Below are 13649 nucleotides of genomic sequence, written 5' to 3' on the forward strand. Positions count from 1 at the left end.
GCCCCATGAATGAGAAGTAAGGCAGAGCTGTACTGAAGGAAGGGCGACTCTGTTGTTTGAAAAGAACCCTTTGGTGCTCCTGACATATTTGTTCCAGGAAATTGTGTTATGAAATAATGTTTTCTTACAAATCTGCTCTGTGCTGTTACTCTGTTATTCCTCCTGGAAATTTATCAATAAATTGACTGCTGGGTATTCTCATTCCTTTTGCGTCCCCACACAAAATGAAAGTGTCAGCAGCACTGATGGCACAGTGTCAGAATATGTAGGCATCTTCTCCACTGAAAAGGGGAATGGCACCCAGTTATTAAAGGGGTTGTCTGAGTTATTAAAAATAGTAAATGCAGCATTTGTGATGCAAGAACATATACTGACCTATTTTATCCCCTGCCTCTTCCAGCACTGCCACTCCGTCCTACCCACCGGGCTGACTTGTTTTTTTTTTTAACTTTGACAACGCCTTTACTTTATTTATACCTTTCCAGGAGGAACAACAGAGACACAACGGAAAGCTCTTGCTGTGATATTTCAGTTTACTAAAGCAGACATGTCAGGAGAGCCGAGCTTCACATCTTCTGTTGTTAGTTTGGTGGTGTAAAGGGCTTGCACCCTGACGTTCACCTTGGCCTTGCTTTTCATGTTGTCCTTCCAGTCTGTATATGAGAAGCTGGCACAGACGATGCAGGATGTAACGGGAGACAGAGGCGTTTTAAAGGAGGTTATACGAGCCGGAGGCGGTGACAAGGTTGTTCCTGATGCTACAGTCATTTGTAAGTGCTTAAAACCTATTTAGGTGTCTGAAAGAATAAACAATCTGGCCCGGATTTATCATGCCTTCACTCCAGAATTCTGGCTTCAAAAGGCCGCAAAATGGGTTTTTTACGACTTTAAACATAGAATGCGTCGGCCGATAAGAACCATTTGGCCCATCTAGTCTGCCCAATATCTTTTGCACTCACTTGCTTAAAATTTAGCGTCATTTTTACACCTTCTGGCAGATTACCAAGCACAGTGCCGTACATGGTATCGCAGCTCAGGCCCATTCACTTCTATAGGGGTGAGTGCGATACCAAGCACATCTACTATATATTGTATAATAGCGCTGTACTTGGTAACCACAGAGAAGGCAGCGGCGCTCACAGGAACACTGGTGCCTTCTTAAACAGCTGATCGGCAGAGCCCCACCGATCAGATACTGATGATCTATCCTATTTTTATTTTTCTAATATAAATAGTGACATGGAAATTTAAAAAAAGGGCTGCTTCAGATGCATTTGTCCAAGCAACAGAGGAGAAATCACTGTTAGAAATCGAGTCGGAAATAATCGCGGGTAAAACCTGCTTTTACTTTCACTTTCAGCTGTATTCACTGCATCCCGATTTCTATCAGTGATATTGTTCTGGTTCTGGCCAAGCTGCCAGTTCGGTTGATGTACTGCTCCAAATTAATTAATGTACGTGCACGGAGAGATCAAACTGAGACAACACACAGCTCCGAGTTAAAACAGGATCTCTGGTTTATTTGAGGAACAGCAGACAGTACATAGGTTTAGGACAGGAAAGAGGGGGGGTGTAAGGTGGCGTGTATCCTCTCTATTGGCTATAAACTCTTAACTTTTCTGTAACATTGATGACAAGAGGAAGTCCCCCCCCCCCCCCCCCCCCTCCCCCCTTGCTGGTGGGTGAAACCGTTACTACTTCTTTCTTTGAAACTGCTTGCTTGAGCTGAACGGAAACCACAAAGAAACACATGATAAAACACAAAGTAAGATTCTAGTTTATAGGTGTTGGCTGAATGCCTGGCCGCCATCTTAGCTAAACATAGTCCTCAACAAGCAAGTATCCATTTTGTATCAATAGTCCATAACAATATCTTCCCATATCCTGAACATATTGCTGTCATTCTGGTATCTGGTAAAGCCTGGAATGTCAGCTTTCGAACAATACAAAGCCCATATCTCTAGCTGGTACCAAACTAGAGATATCAGTAGCTAAAGCAGCCCCCCCCCCCTCCTCTTCCCTGTCAGTCTGGAGGAGAATGAGGGAGCAGCTGCAGAGCTGACAGCCTGCAGGAGGAAAAGAAAAATGGTAAAAATATATAGAAATATGTAGGGCTGCAGCTAACGATTATTTGAATAATCGATTAGTTGCCGATTAATTTCTACGATTAATCGGCAAAAACGACAAAATTACAAAACAGAGAGGTTTATATGATCTTACTTGAAAAAATATGTTCAAAGGCCATATTAAAACAAATTGTGGATGACACTATTATGGGGGATCTGTGGACGACACTATTATGGGGGATCTGTGGACGACACTATTATGGGGGATCTGTGGACGACACTATTATGGGGGATCTGTGGACGACACTATTATGGGGGATCTGTGGACGACACTATTATGGGGGATCTGTGGACGACACTATTATGGGGGATCTGTGGACGACACTATTATGGGGGATCTGTGGACGACACTATTATGGGGGATCTGTGGACGACACTATTATGGGGGATCTGTGGACGACACTATTATGGGGGATCTGTGGACGACACTATTATGGGGGATCTGTGGACGACACTATTATGGGGGATCTGTGGACGACACTTATGGGGGATCTGTGGATGGTGCAGTTATGGAGAGGGGGATCTGTGGATGGCGTAGTTATGGAGAGGGGAATCTGTGGGTGGCGTAGTTATGGAGAGGGGAATCTGTGGGTGGCGTAGTTATGGAGAGGGGGATCTGTGGGTGGCGTAGTTATGGAGAGGGGGATCTGTGGGCGGCGTAGTTATGGAGAGGGGGATCTGTGGGCGGCGCAGTTATGGAGAGGGGGATCTGTGGGCGGCGCAGTTATGGAGAGGGGGATCTGTGGGCGGCGCAGTTATGGAGAGGGGGATCTGTGGGCGGCGCAGTTATGGAGAGGGGGATCTGTGGGCGGCGCAGTTATGGAGAGGGGGATCTGTGGACGGCGCAGTTATGGAGAGGGGGATCTGTGGACGGCGTAGTTATGGAGAGGGGGATCTGTGGATGGCGCTGTTATGGAGAGGGGGATCTGTGGATGGAGCTGTTATGGAGAGGGGGATCTGTGGATGGCGCTGTTATGGAGAGGGGGATCTGTGGGCGGCGCAGTTATGGAGAGGGGGATCTGTGGGTGGCGTCTGTGTATGGCATAGCAGTGCCATACACAGACCCCCCCCCCCCTCCCCATAGCAGTGCTATACACAGACCCCCCTCCCCATAGCAGTGCCATAGACAGATCCTCCCCCCTCCCCATAACAGCCCCGGCCCCGATGCTTATAAGTCGGACTAATCACGTCTGCATCTTTATTTTACCTTTTTACAATGACGCTCCTGTAACAGCCAGGCAGAGCGGACGGCGGCGTAACGTCACTCACTCACGTGACGCACCTGCTCCGCCCACCTCATGAATGAAGGAGGCGGAGCAGGCGGGTCACGTGAGTGAGTGACGTTACGCCGCCGTCCGCTCTGCCTGGCTGTTACAGGAGCGGGAGCGTCATTGTAAAAAGGTAAAATAAAGATGCAGCGACCGCCCGCATAGCAACGAATCGGCGATTATTCGATAACTGGATTCGTGGACAACGAATCCAGTTATCGAATATAATCGATTACATCGATTAATCGTTGCAGCCCTAGAAATATGTGGCATTATCATCAGCGTACTGACCCACATAATAACATGATGTTATTTATACCACACAGTGAAAATTACACAAAATAATGTAAAATTTGCTAAAAATAAAATAATAAGTCATTTGAAGGCTCTCATAAGCGGCCCCGAACGGATCCGTCCAGCCCTAATGCATTCTGAGTGGATGCGGATCCGCTCAGAATGCATCAGTCTGGCACCGTCTGTCCTCCGCTCAGCAGGCGGACACCTGGCCGTGCGGAGGCAAACGGATCCGTCCAGAGTTACAATGGAAGTCAATGGGGGCGGATCCATTTGAAGGTGACACAATATGGTGCAATTTTCAAACGGATCCGCCCCCCATTGACTTTCAATGTAAAGTCTGAATGGATCCGTCTGAATACAAATTACACTTAGACTTTTTTCAGAAATATAATGCAAACGGTTCCGTTCTGAAGGGATACCATTGTTTGCATTATAGGAGCGGATCCGTCTGTACAGATACCAGACGGATCCGCTCCGAACGCAAGTGTGAAAGTAGCCTAATCCCGCAAAATGAAAAAAAATAAAGAAGAAATAATTAAAAAGTTATGACTGCTAAAACACAGAGGGAGAAAATATTGTTTGGTCCTTGAAGGCTAAAATGTATGATGTCACTAAGGGGTTAAAAATGCAATTGTGTCCCCCTGAGTTGTGCGCCAACAAGATTTACTGACACATAAAAAATCTACAATTATTTTTTTTTTACATTTTTGGGAGGGTTTTTCCAATTTTACCGGGATTGTTAGGAGGTTAAGCAGTTTTACTGAACGCTGCTCCCACCTCTGGAGGATGACTGTCCACGCTCAGTGCTAGTGTGCAGTGCAGAGTGCGGTGGCTCAGTTCTGTAATACTGCCTTACTTTCACACTTGCGGCAGAGTGATCCGGCAAGCAGTTCCGTCGCCGGCAAAACATATGCCAACTGATGGCATTTGTAAGAATGATCAGGATCCTGATCAGTCTTAAAAATGCCTGATCAGTCAGAAAAATGCATTGAAATGCCGGATCCGTCTTTCCGGTGTCATCCGGCAAAACGGATCCGGAATTCGTTTATTTTTTCACCTTTTATTCAGTCTGCGCATGTGCAGACCGGAAGGATGGAGCACTAGAGGACACATCCTTGATGACATCAGCACCTTATTCACTATGTTATTGGCCACTCCTGTGTGAGTGGGTGTGTTTTAATGTATTTAAACAGGTACTTTTAGATTTCACATTGTGTTTGATAAAGGCTGTGGATCAGCCGAAACGTCACAACCTGTTGCACGTTTGTTCACTTGGCGGTTCCCATTAAAGGGATTTTTTTATACCGGACATGCTGCCTCCATCTTCTTTTCTTGGACTGCCTCCTCTTCAAACAGCTGATCGGTGGGGGTGCTGGGTGGTCCTGAGGATAGGTCATTAATATATATGTCCGGACAACCCCTTCATGTCCGTTTCTGTCAAGGAAATAAGTACAATAAGTTGCTGTTTTACGTTCACGGTTCCTTGTTCTTACCTCTGCAGTGAAGCTAACTGGATATTTGGAACATTCTGACGTACCATTTGAAAATAATAGCTTTCGACGTAACCCCCCGCTAATGAAGCTTGGTGAAGGTGAGCCCAGGACGTACTGTATAAGTCACAAGTATATCTCTGTAAAAACTCTTTTATATTTTATGTAGTAACACCGGATGTTACTTGTGTAGGGCGGCCATACACATACAGAAGCCATCAGCCGCTTGTTTGGCCATAAGCTGTTGCTCTCATTAGGTAGATGGGAGGAGGCCGCTGGCAGTCTCCTGTCACAATGGCTTATCTCTCCAAAAACAAAAGGATCAGACAATTGAAATCCAACTTGCTCAATCATTACATCCTCTTATAACTATCTTTGTGAGGCCCCCATGCACATTAGATGATAGCCAGGTTTAGCTAAATTGCATGTAATATGTATGGCTAGCTTAAAGGGGTTCTCTGGGTTCTACCTAAATTCTCTTTCAGCTAACCTGTGGAAGGAAGAGTTTCAGCAGTACTTACTTTTCAGTCATGCTGCCCAACTGGATGTCTGCTCTTCCCCTAAAGTCCCGACAGGATATGTTCCTTTTCTTCCCGTTCAGCTGCACATACATTATGCAGCTGAACAGGAGGACACAGGAGCACATTCAGTAGGACTTCAGTGAAAGAGCCTGCAGCTAGCCGAGTGGTCACATGATTACAACCAGAATTACTGAATCGGCTGAGAGACTGAGGGGTAAGGCTACTTTCACACTAGCGGCAGGACGGATCCGACAGGCTGTTCAGCCTGTTGGATCCGTCCTACCTATAGAGGCTGCCGGACTAAAAGTACTGCAAAAAAAATATGGATTAAAAGATAGAGGCTGCCGGACTAAAAGTACTGCATGTCCGACTTTTTAGTCTGACGACCTCTCACCGCGCACTGCCGTGCTGCGCAGGAGCTCCGCCCCTGTCCCTATTAGTCAGTGGTGGGTGAACAGCCTGTCGGATCTGTCCTGCCGCTAGTGTGAAAGTACCCTTAGTACTGCTGAAACTCTCTTCCTTCCACAGGTTAGGCTTGTTTCACATTTGAGGTAAGCAGATCCTGCAGGCTGTTCTGGCCAGGAACAGCTTGCTGGATCCGTGAATACCGGGCGCTACCAAGATACCATCCGGCCCCATTCACTATGATGAGGACCGGAGGATATACAGCCCAGCAAATATGGAGGATTGGCCATATGCAGCTGTTTTTGTCCGGCTGCTTCTCGGCATATTTGCTGGGTGAAATCTCCGACTGCCCCCATTTTAGTGAATGGCCCCAGACGGTATCTTAGTAGCGCCCGGTATTCACGGATCCAGCAGGTCAGAACAGCCTGCTGGATCTGCTTACCACGAATGTAAAACAGGCCTAAGCTGAAAGAGAGAATTTAGGAAAAGCTTCGGAGAACCCCTTTAGCATATGACTAATTTCTAGAGAGAAGTGATGTCACTTATACACTTATATTGCAGGACTCACTTGGAAAATATTCGGCATAGGAAACTATGACTTTCACTAGTAAAAATGAGCTTGTATCTAACTGTATGCTGCTGTGGACAGTGTGATTTTTACTAGTATATAGAGACAAGCTAATTGTTTTCTCTGAAAAGTCTTAATGCATCTAATTAGGGGTGGGCTATATAGACGATATGCGATACAAATTTGGCTAACAATAGAGATTTTGTTTATATCGCCATATCGCGGTAGAACATGGCATGCGTCGCTCTCGGCGCGCACCATGTGATCATGAGTTGGCACAGTGGAGGAGGAGGGAGTCCCTCCCCACTGTGTGCGGCTGCCGCTGACCACCAATGAGAACAGAGAGGAGGAGGAGGGGAGGGACTGTGGCCACTCTGCCACCAATTAATATAGTTAATATGCCTGAATACAAACTTAGCCTGCATGTGCCGGCCATATCCCATACCCGGCCTCTATTACTGCACGCTGTGATCCACCGCAATTAACCCTGCAGGTCCTGAGCGGTTAATTGCGACGGATCACGGCGCGCAGTAATAGAGGCCAAGTATGGGATATGGCCGGCATATGCAGGCTACGTTTGTATTCAGGCATATTAACTATATTTATTGGTGGCGCAGTGGTCACAGCCCCTCCCTTCTACTCCCCCTCTTCTAAGTATTATATTAATTGTTATATTATATAATAATATAAGCTCCGATCGGTTACCATAGCAGCCAGGACGCTACTCAAGCCCTGGCTGCCATAGTCAGCTCCCTGCTGCTGTATGCACTATGCACAGGGCAGCAGGGAGAGTGTGAAGTCCTATTCACCATAATAGAGCTCTATTAGGGTGAATAGGACAAGGGTTCTAGCCCCTAAGGTGGCTAATAGTTATTAAATAAAAAGTAAAAAAAAAAAAAAGTTTAAACAATCCCCCCCCCCCCAAAATATAGAATATATCGCAATATATATCACATATCGCACATGCTTAAATTTATATCGCAATATAGATTTTAGGCCATATCGCCCACCCCTACATCTAATATATCATAAAGCGTAATGTTATCTTTTCATAGGAAAGGATTGGGGTCCCCAGTGATCAGAAGAACAGAGGTTTCCAATTCCCTCTGTGAATGGAGCTCTTGTGTACATGTGTGCTCATCTCTCCATTCACTTCTGTTGTACTGCCAGAGATGGAGGTCTCCCCATGTGAATGGAGCGATAGCTCACATGTGTGATCACCTCCTTATTCACTTCTATGGGAAAAGCTCTGTTTCTAAAACGGAACCTCTCAAAAACTGAACTTCTTGTCTTTCCCCCATCTACTAACTCGCCTAAACTCGATATTTCAATTTCGTTCTGCAGCACTATCATAACTCCTGTGCAACATGCCCGCTGTCTTGGGGCCACATTTGACTATAATCTTTCCTTTGTTCCCCATATTCAATCACTTACATGCTTTTGTAGTCAGCACCTCAAGAGTATCGCCAGAATCCAGCCTTTTCTTACGGTGGAAATGGAAACTCTTGTTGTTGCCTTGATCCATTCTCGTCTTGACTACTGCAACGCATTACTAATCGGTCTCCCTCTCACTAAACTCTCCCCCCTTCAGTCTGTTCTAAATGCTGCAGCCAGGCTCATCTATCCATCTAACTGCTACACTGATGCTACTAGTCTGTGCCAGTCACTTCACTGGTTGCCCATCCACCACAGAATACAGTTCAAACTTCTCACCCTCACTCACAAAGCTCTGCACAACGCCGCACTTCTATATATCTCCTCCCTCATCTCCATCTACCACTCTACTCGTGCTCTCCATTCTATTAGCGAACCTAAGATTAATAGCCTCCATAATTCGTACCTCTCACTCCCGTCTTCAAGACTTTTCTCGAGTTGCACCTACTCTCTGGAATACTTTGCCCCGGAATACTAGGTCAATTTACAACTTCTCCACCTTCAAACGTGCCTTAAAAACACATCTTTTCCCTTATGCCCATGACAGCACCCTTGAGAGAGCCCGTCTCCATCCAGGACAGGAAACAGGAACTTCCGCGGAGAGCTTCTTAAGGAGGGACCCGGCCTCTATCCACCAGTTCCTGTTTCCTGTCCTATGGATAGGACGCATTTCTGTAGAGAGCTACAAAGGCTGCAGGGCCCCGTCGGTGTTTGTCTTATATCCATAGGAGTTACCTGGTACAGTGTAAGTCTCCACTAGGAGCTGCCTAAAGTCTGGAATTCCACCCTTCCGGGTTGTGATCCGCACGCAGTGCCAGTTGTCCCAGGAGGTACCACTGTCACGCCGGAATCTCCTGCCGGTGTTCAGGAGGTCCGGGGCCTCTTCCTCCCGCAGGCCGCATCCCCTATTGGCATTACAGAGGCAGGGGGCGGAGCGTGGCTCTTGTTCTTGCGTTAAGCGTGACGTACGGCCACTTCCGGTATTTGGAACACATGGCGTTCCGGAAGTAAAGAGCAGAAGGCCGCAGGTGGATTTTTCAACGGGACCATACCTGGGGGTACTTAACCCCATTCAGTGCGCAGGTGGAAGTGTGCCAGCCAGCCAGAGAAAGACGTCTGCAGACCTCGTCTATGGAAGACCCTCCATCCCTGGACTTTACCATGGAAGAAGAGTGGTCAGCGCACTGGTGACCATGACAACCATGATAGACGATCGGTACTCCTGGTGGGGTAAGTGGGTTAATCCCCAGCATTCTCCTTAAAAAATTATTGTTCTAAGAGGGCCATTCTGCTTAGTTGTTCCTAGAATATCAAAAAGAGCCCTAGGAAGGCAACTTCTAAAACACGTGGGAAGGAGTGCAAAACTTGTAGAAAAAAGTTGCTTTGCCAGCACTGTATTAATAAGATGGTAGAAGAAGAGTCCCCATCATTTATGCAAAGTATCAAGAACATGGTGAAATCTGAAATTGCGGATTCTATTAAAGAATTTAAGAAATTCTTTCCATCTCCCCCCTCCCCCTCTCATCTACTAATGTCCTTTCTACCAACAGAAAAGGGGACCAGGTTGTTATTGGAGATCTCCCGTTTCTGCAGTCTAAGGACTGCCTCTCTCAGGAACATTATGACAGTTCTGGGTCTTCTCACTTCCACAATCCCGTCAGTCAGATGGGCTCAGAGCATACACGGGTGCTTCAGTCCTTCCTTCTTTCCTCGTGGAACGGAACATTCTCTGCTCTAGAAAAGAAAACAGCTCAACCTGACGGCCTGGAAGTTGAACGGTCAGTCTTAAAAAAGAAAGGGTTGTCAGATGAGGTCATTTCCACTCTTATGCTGAGTCGTAAACCAATTACCTCAAAAATGTATTTAAGAACCTGGAAAGCCTTCCTGTCCTTCCCTAAAAATTATCTTATTCCCGACATACCTCAAATACTTGAATTCTTACAGTCGGGTTTGAACAAAGGTCTTCGACCCACCACTCTAAAAGTGCAAATATCTGCCCTCCGCGCCGCCTTAGATAAAAAAAAATTGCTGACTCACCCCTTATTAAGCGCTTCATTAGGGGGGCCATAAGAAAGTTACCAACTGTCCATTCTCTAATCCCACCATGGGATCTAAACTTAGTCCTCTCAGTATTGATGGAGCATCCGTTCGAACCAGTGGACAAAATTTCCTTGAAGCTACTAACCTACAAAACTGTATTTTTAGTGGCAATAACCACAGCGAGTATTGGGGAAATGCAAGCCTTTTCCTGTAGACCACCTTACCTAACTATACTGACAACCGTATAATCCTAAGGCATTACACTTCGTTCCTTCCCAAAGTGGTCTCTAGATTTCACTGTAATCAGGAAGTCTTGTTGCCTTCATTTTTGTCCACAACCGACTACCGAAAAAGAGAAGAACTTCCACAACCTGGATGTTAGGAGGACTGTGTTTGCTTACCTGAAAGCCAGAGTCCTTTCAACTCTCAGATCAACTTTTCCTTCAATATCAAGGTGCCAACAAGGGAAACTGGGCCAGTAAGTCATATATATCAAGATGTATTAGAGAGGTAATTGAAACAACTTATATTAAAAAGGATCTTCTTCCTCCTACAGGAATAAGAGCTCACTCTACAAGGGCCGTGTCATCCTCTTGGGCAGAGTTGGCCTCGGTCTCCTTAGACCAGATCTGCAAAGTGGGCAAGCCCTATGACCTTATACAACCATTATAGACTTGATGTTCAAAAAAAAATCAAGACTTATCCTTTGGTCGTAGAATTCTTGCTGCTGTTGTCCCCCACTAGTGGATTACTCTGTTAATCCTCCTGTCAGTGCAGTTGTGGAGGTGCTGGGGAAAAGTAGAAATTACTCTTACCGGTAATTGGGTTTTCCAATAACCTCCACAACAGCACTGAATTTTTTCCCCTCCCTTGTGGATTTATTTTATATGATGTTATGCTTATATTATGTTATCCTTTTGTCAAATGATGTAATTTGATATTTAATACAATTTTTCTTTTTGCATCACTTCCAAATACTCTTACTGACTGGATAGGTAAGGGGGCGGAGAACTTTTAAATCATGTGCTCCTGCGTTGTTTCCATGAAGACACGGACTCCTTGCTTAAGGCCATCAGGGCCACAATGAAGGCGGACGAGTTTAAGGAGCAAAAGACAGTCCAGCAGATTATGTTCGGCGACCTGGGTCATAAAAAAATCAAGGGTTTTTCCTATAAAGGAGAACATAAAATTTCTAATTCCAAAATAAGGGAAAAAAAACTGCTAAAAAGTTCTTCATCCCAATTTTTTTTAAAAGAAACTCTTAATAGAGATACAAGGATATACCACCGGCGCTGATTACAGTGTTAAAGCAGCAGTGTCAGAAACAGCTCCGCAATAGCTGTTATGAAAGGGTTAAACACATGCTTTATAAAAGGGAGAGAAACCGCGCTGAGCCTAATTTACCTGACCCTAATTAACCTCTTGTTCCGATCGTGTAAAGCCTATCCACCTCAGTTTTTAAAAAACAGGATTACCTTGGTTCTGATGTGTGGGATTAGGGGACCACCTTCTCGGGCGTTCCGGTATGCACTTTGTCTTCTGCACAGAGGTAAATAGCAGGTAAAACGCGCAACACATGAAAACCAATGCTTCCCTATGGGGCTGGTTCACATTTTCGCGTTTTACAGCGCGTTTGAACGCACTGTAAAACGCCCGACGCATAAACAAGTTCAGGAGCTTTTTTTGGGGCGTTTGACGCGCGTTTGGGCCATAGACTCTTTGGACAACACTGCTGTCAATCACCCAAACGCGCGTTTACTATTACAAAAAACGCGCATAAAAACGTGCGACAAAAACGCGCATAAAAACGCGCGTTTGAGAAACGCTTAGGTGTGAAACCAGGGTAAGGGTTAGTACACTTAAACTGCATGTTTCAGCTCTTAGTGCGTATTTTGACTTCACCTTAGATAACCATCCTTGGGTGAGGAGATTTTTTTAAAGCTGTTAGTCATACCAGACCAATATCCAGAATATCTGCTCCTCCGTGGGACCTCAACTTAGTGTTGTCCAGTATGATGGAGCCTCCGTTTATCTGACGATAAAGTTACTAACCTTTTAAGACGGTGGCCATTCTTCCCTTTCCACCTCTGCTCCTTATACTAAGATCCTGGAGTACAGAGTAATATTCAAACCGGACCCTTCTTTTCTCCCCAAAGTAGTTTCTTTTTTTCACAGATCTCAAGATATCGTCCTACCTTCATTATGCCAAACTCCGAATAATGAAAAAGAAAGGAAAGTTACTGTCTTGATGTCAGGAGATGTCTCCTAAAGTATCTAGAGATGACTGAACCCTGGAGGAAGTCCTCTAGACTTTTTGTACAGTTTGCCGGAAAGAACAGAGGTGATAGTTACATCCAGAACACTATCTAGATGGATTGTTGCAGCCATTTCTTTGGCCTATTCCTTGGCAGGGGAACCTTGCCCCTTGGGATTCGGGGCACATTCAACCAGGTCCATTTATACCTCCTGGGCAGAAAGAGCTGAAGCTTCCCTAGAGCAGATCTGTAGGGCCACTACTTGGAAATCCCCTTCTACTTTCTTCCGCTATTATAAGCTAGATCTAGACTCCAAGGATCCACTATCCTTTGGTAGGAAAGTTTTACAGACTGTTATCCCTCCCTAGTCTGGTTCTATTCTAGTCTTCTCTCAAGGGTGCTGTCATGGGCATAAGGGAAATATAAGATTACACTTACCGGTAATCACTTTTCCATGAGCCCATGACAGCACCCGCTACTTATTCCCTCCCCCCCAAAAAATATAAAAAATCATAATTTAAAGAGTTTTGGGAGTTGTATATGTTTTGGGACAGGGTCTCACAAATAAGGAGGGACCCGGCCTCTATCCACCAGTTAAGAAGCTGTCCACTGAAGTTCCAGTTTCCTGTCCTGGATGGAGGCGGGCTATCTCAAGGGTGCTGTCATGGGCTCATGGAAAAGTGATTATTGGTGAGTGTAATTTTATATTTCAGGCAGGCTTATCAAGCTACCTAAAATGATTTTTCCCAGACTAAACCTTTCCCCACCAACTCCTCTGCGCTAAACTTTATCCTCTAGTAGTCCGAAGCAGATCGGCCGGCACCACTCCTGTCTGTTCAATAATGGCTGAAATCCTACTTATCACAATCAACTACGTTATGTGTCACCCCCAATTCCTCATAGATTGTAAGCTCTTCCGAGCAGGGCCTGACTCCTAGTGTTTCAGTTGCATACTATCCAGTTATTTTTGTTTTGTATATGAACCCTATGAACTTGTAAAGTGCTGCGGAATATGGTGGCGCTATATAGGATCAATAACTTATGACTCTAGGACAGTATCACCTAACTTCTAGAGAGTATCAAAGCCTAGCATATATATAGCGCAATACAAGGCTAGTACAAAACAAGAAAAGCAATGCATCAGCATAACGGTTATTCAAACTAGAGAATGAACGGCAGTAAAGCAAACCCGGCTGACCCCAGCAACCCATCTGTCCTGAGATCAGGTGTCCATTTCTCTGTTCA

At 45.4% G+C, this 13649-nt stretch overlaps 1 protein-coding gene across 1 annotated transcript in view; it reads left to right on the forward strand.

The window, feature by feature from the left end:
* Positions 1-547: 547 nt before the first annotated feature.
* The window catches only part of FKBP6 (FKBP prolyl isomerase family member 6 (inactive)), a 44506-nt gene continuing 31404 nt past the window's right edge, over positions 548-13649 (forward strand). Inside the window, exons 1-3 of the mRNA XM_044285780.1 lie at positions 548-580; positions 653-770; positions 5193-5282. Coding sequence (XP_044141715.1) covers positions 548-580; positions 653-770; positions 5193-5282 — 241 coding nt within the window. The remainder of the gene's footprint in view (positions 581-652; positions 771-5192; positions 5283-13649) is intronic.

Source organism: Bufo gargarizans, chromosome 3, assembly GCF_014858855.1.
Source record: "Bufo gargarizans isolate SCDJY-AF-19 chromosome 3, ASM1485885v1, whole genome shotgun sequence".
Taxonomy (NCBI): Eukaryota; Metazoa; Chordata; class Amphibia; order Anura; family Bufonidae; genus Bufo; species Bufo gargarizans.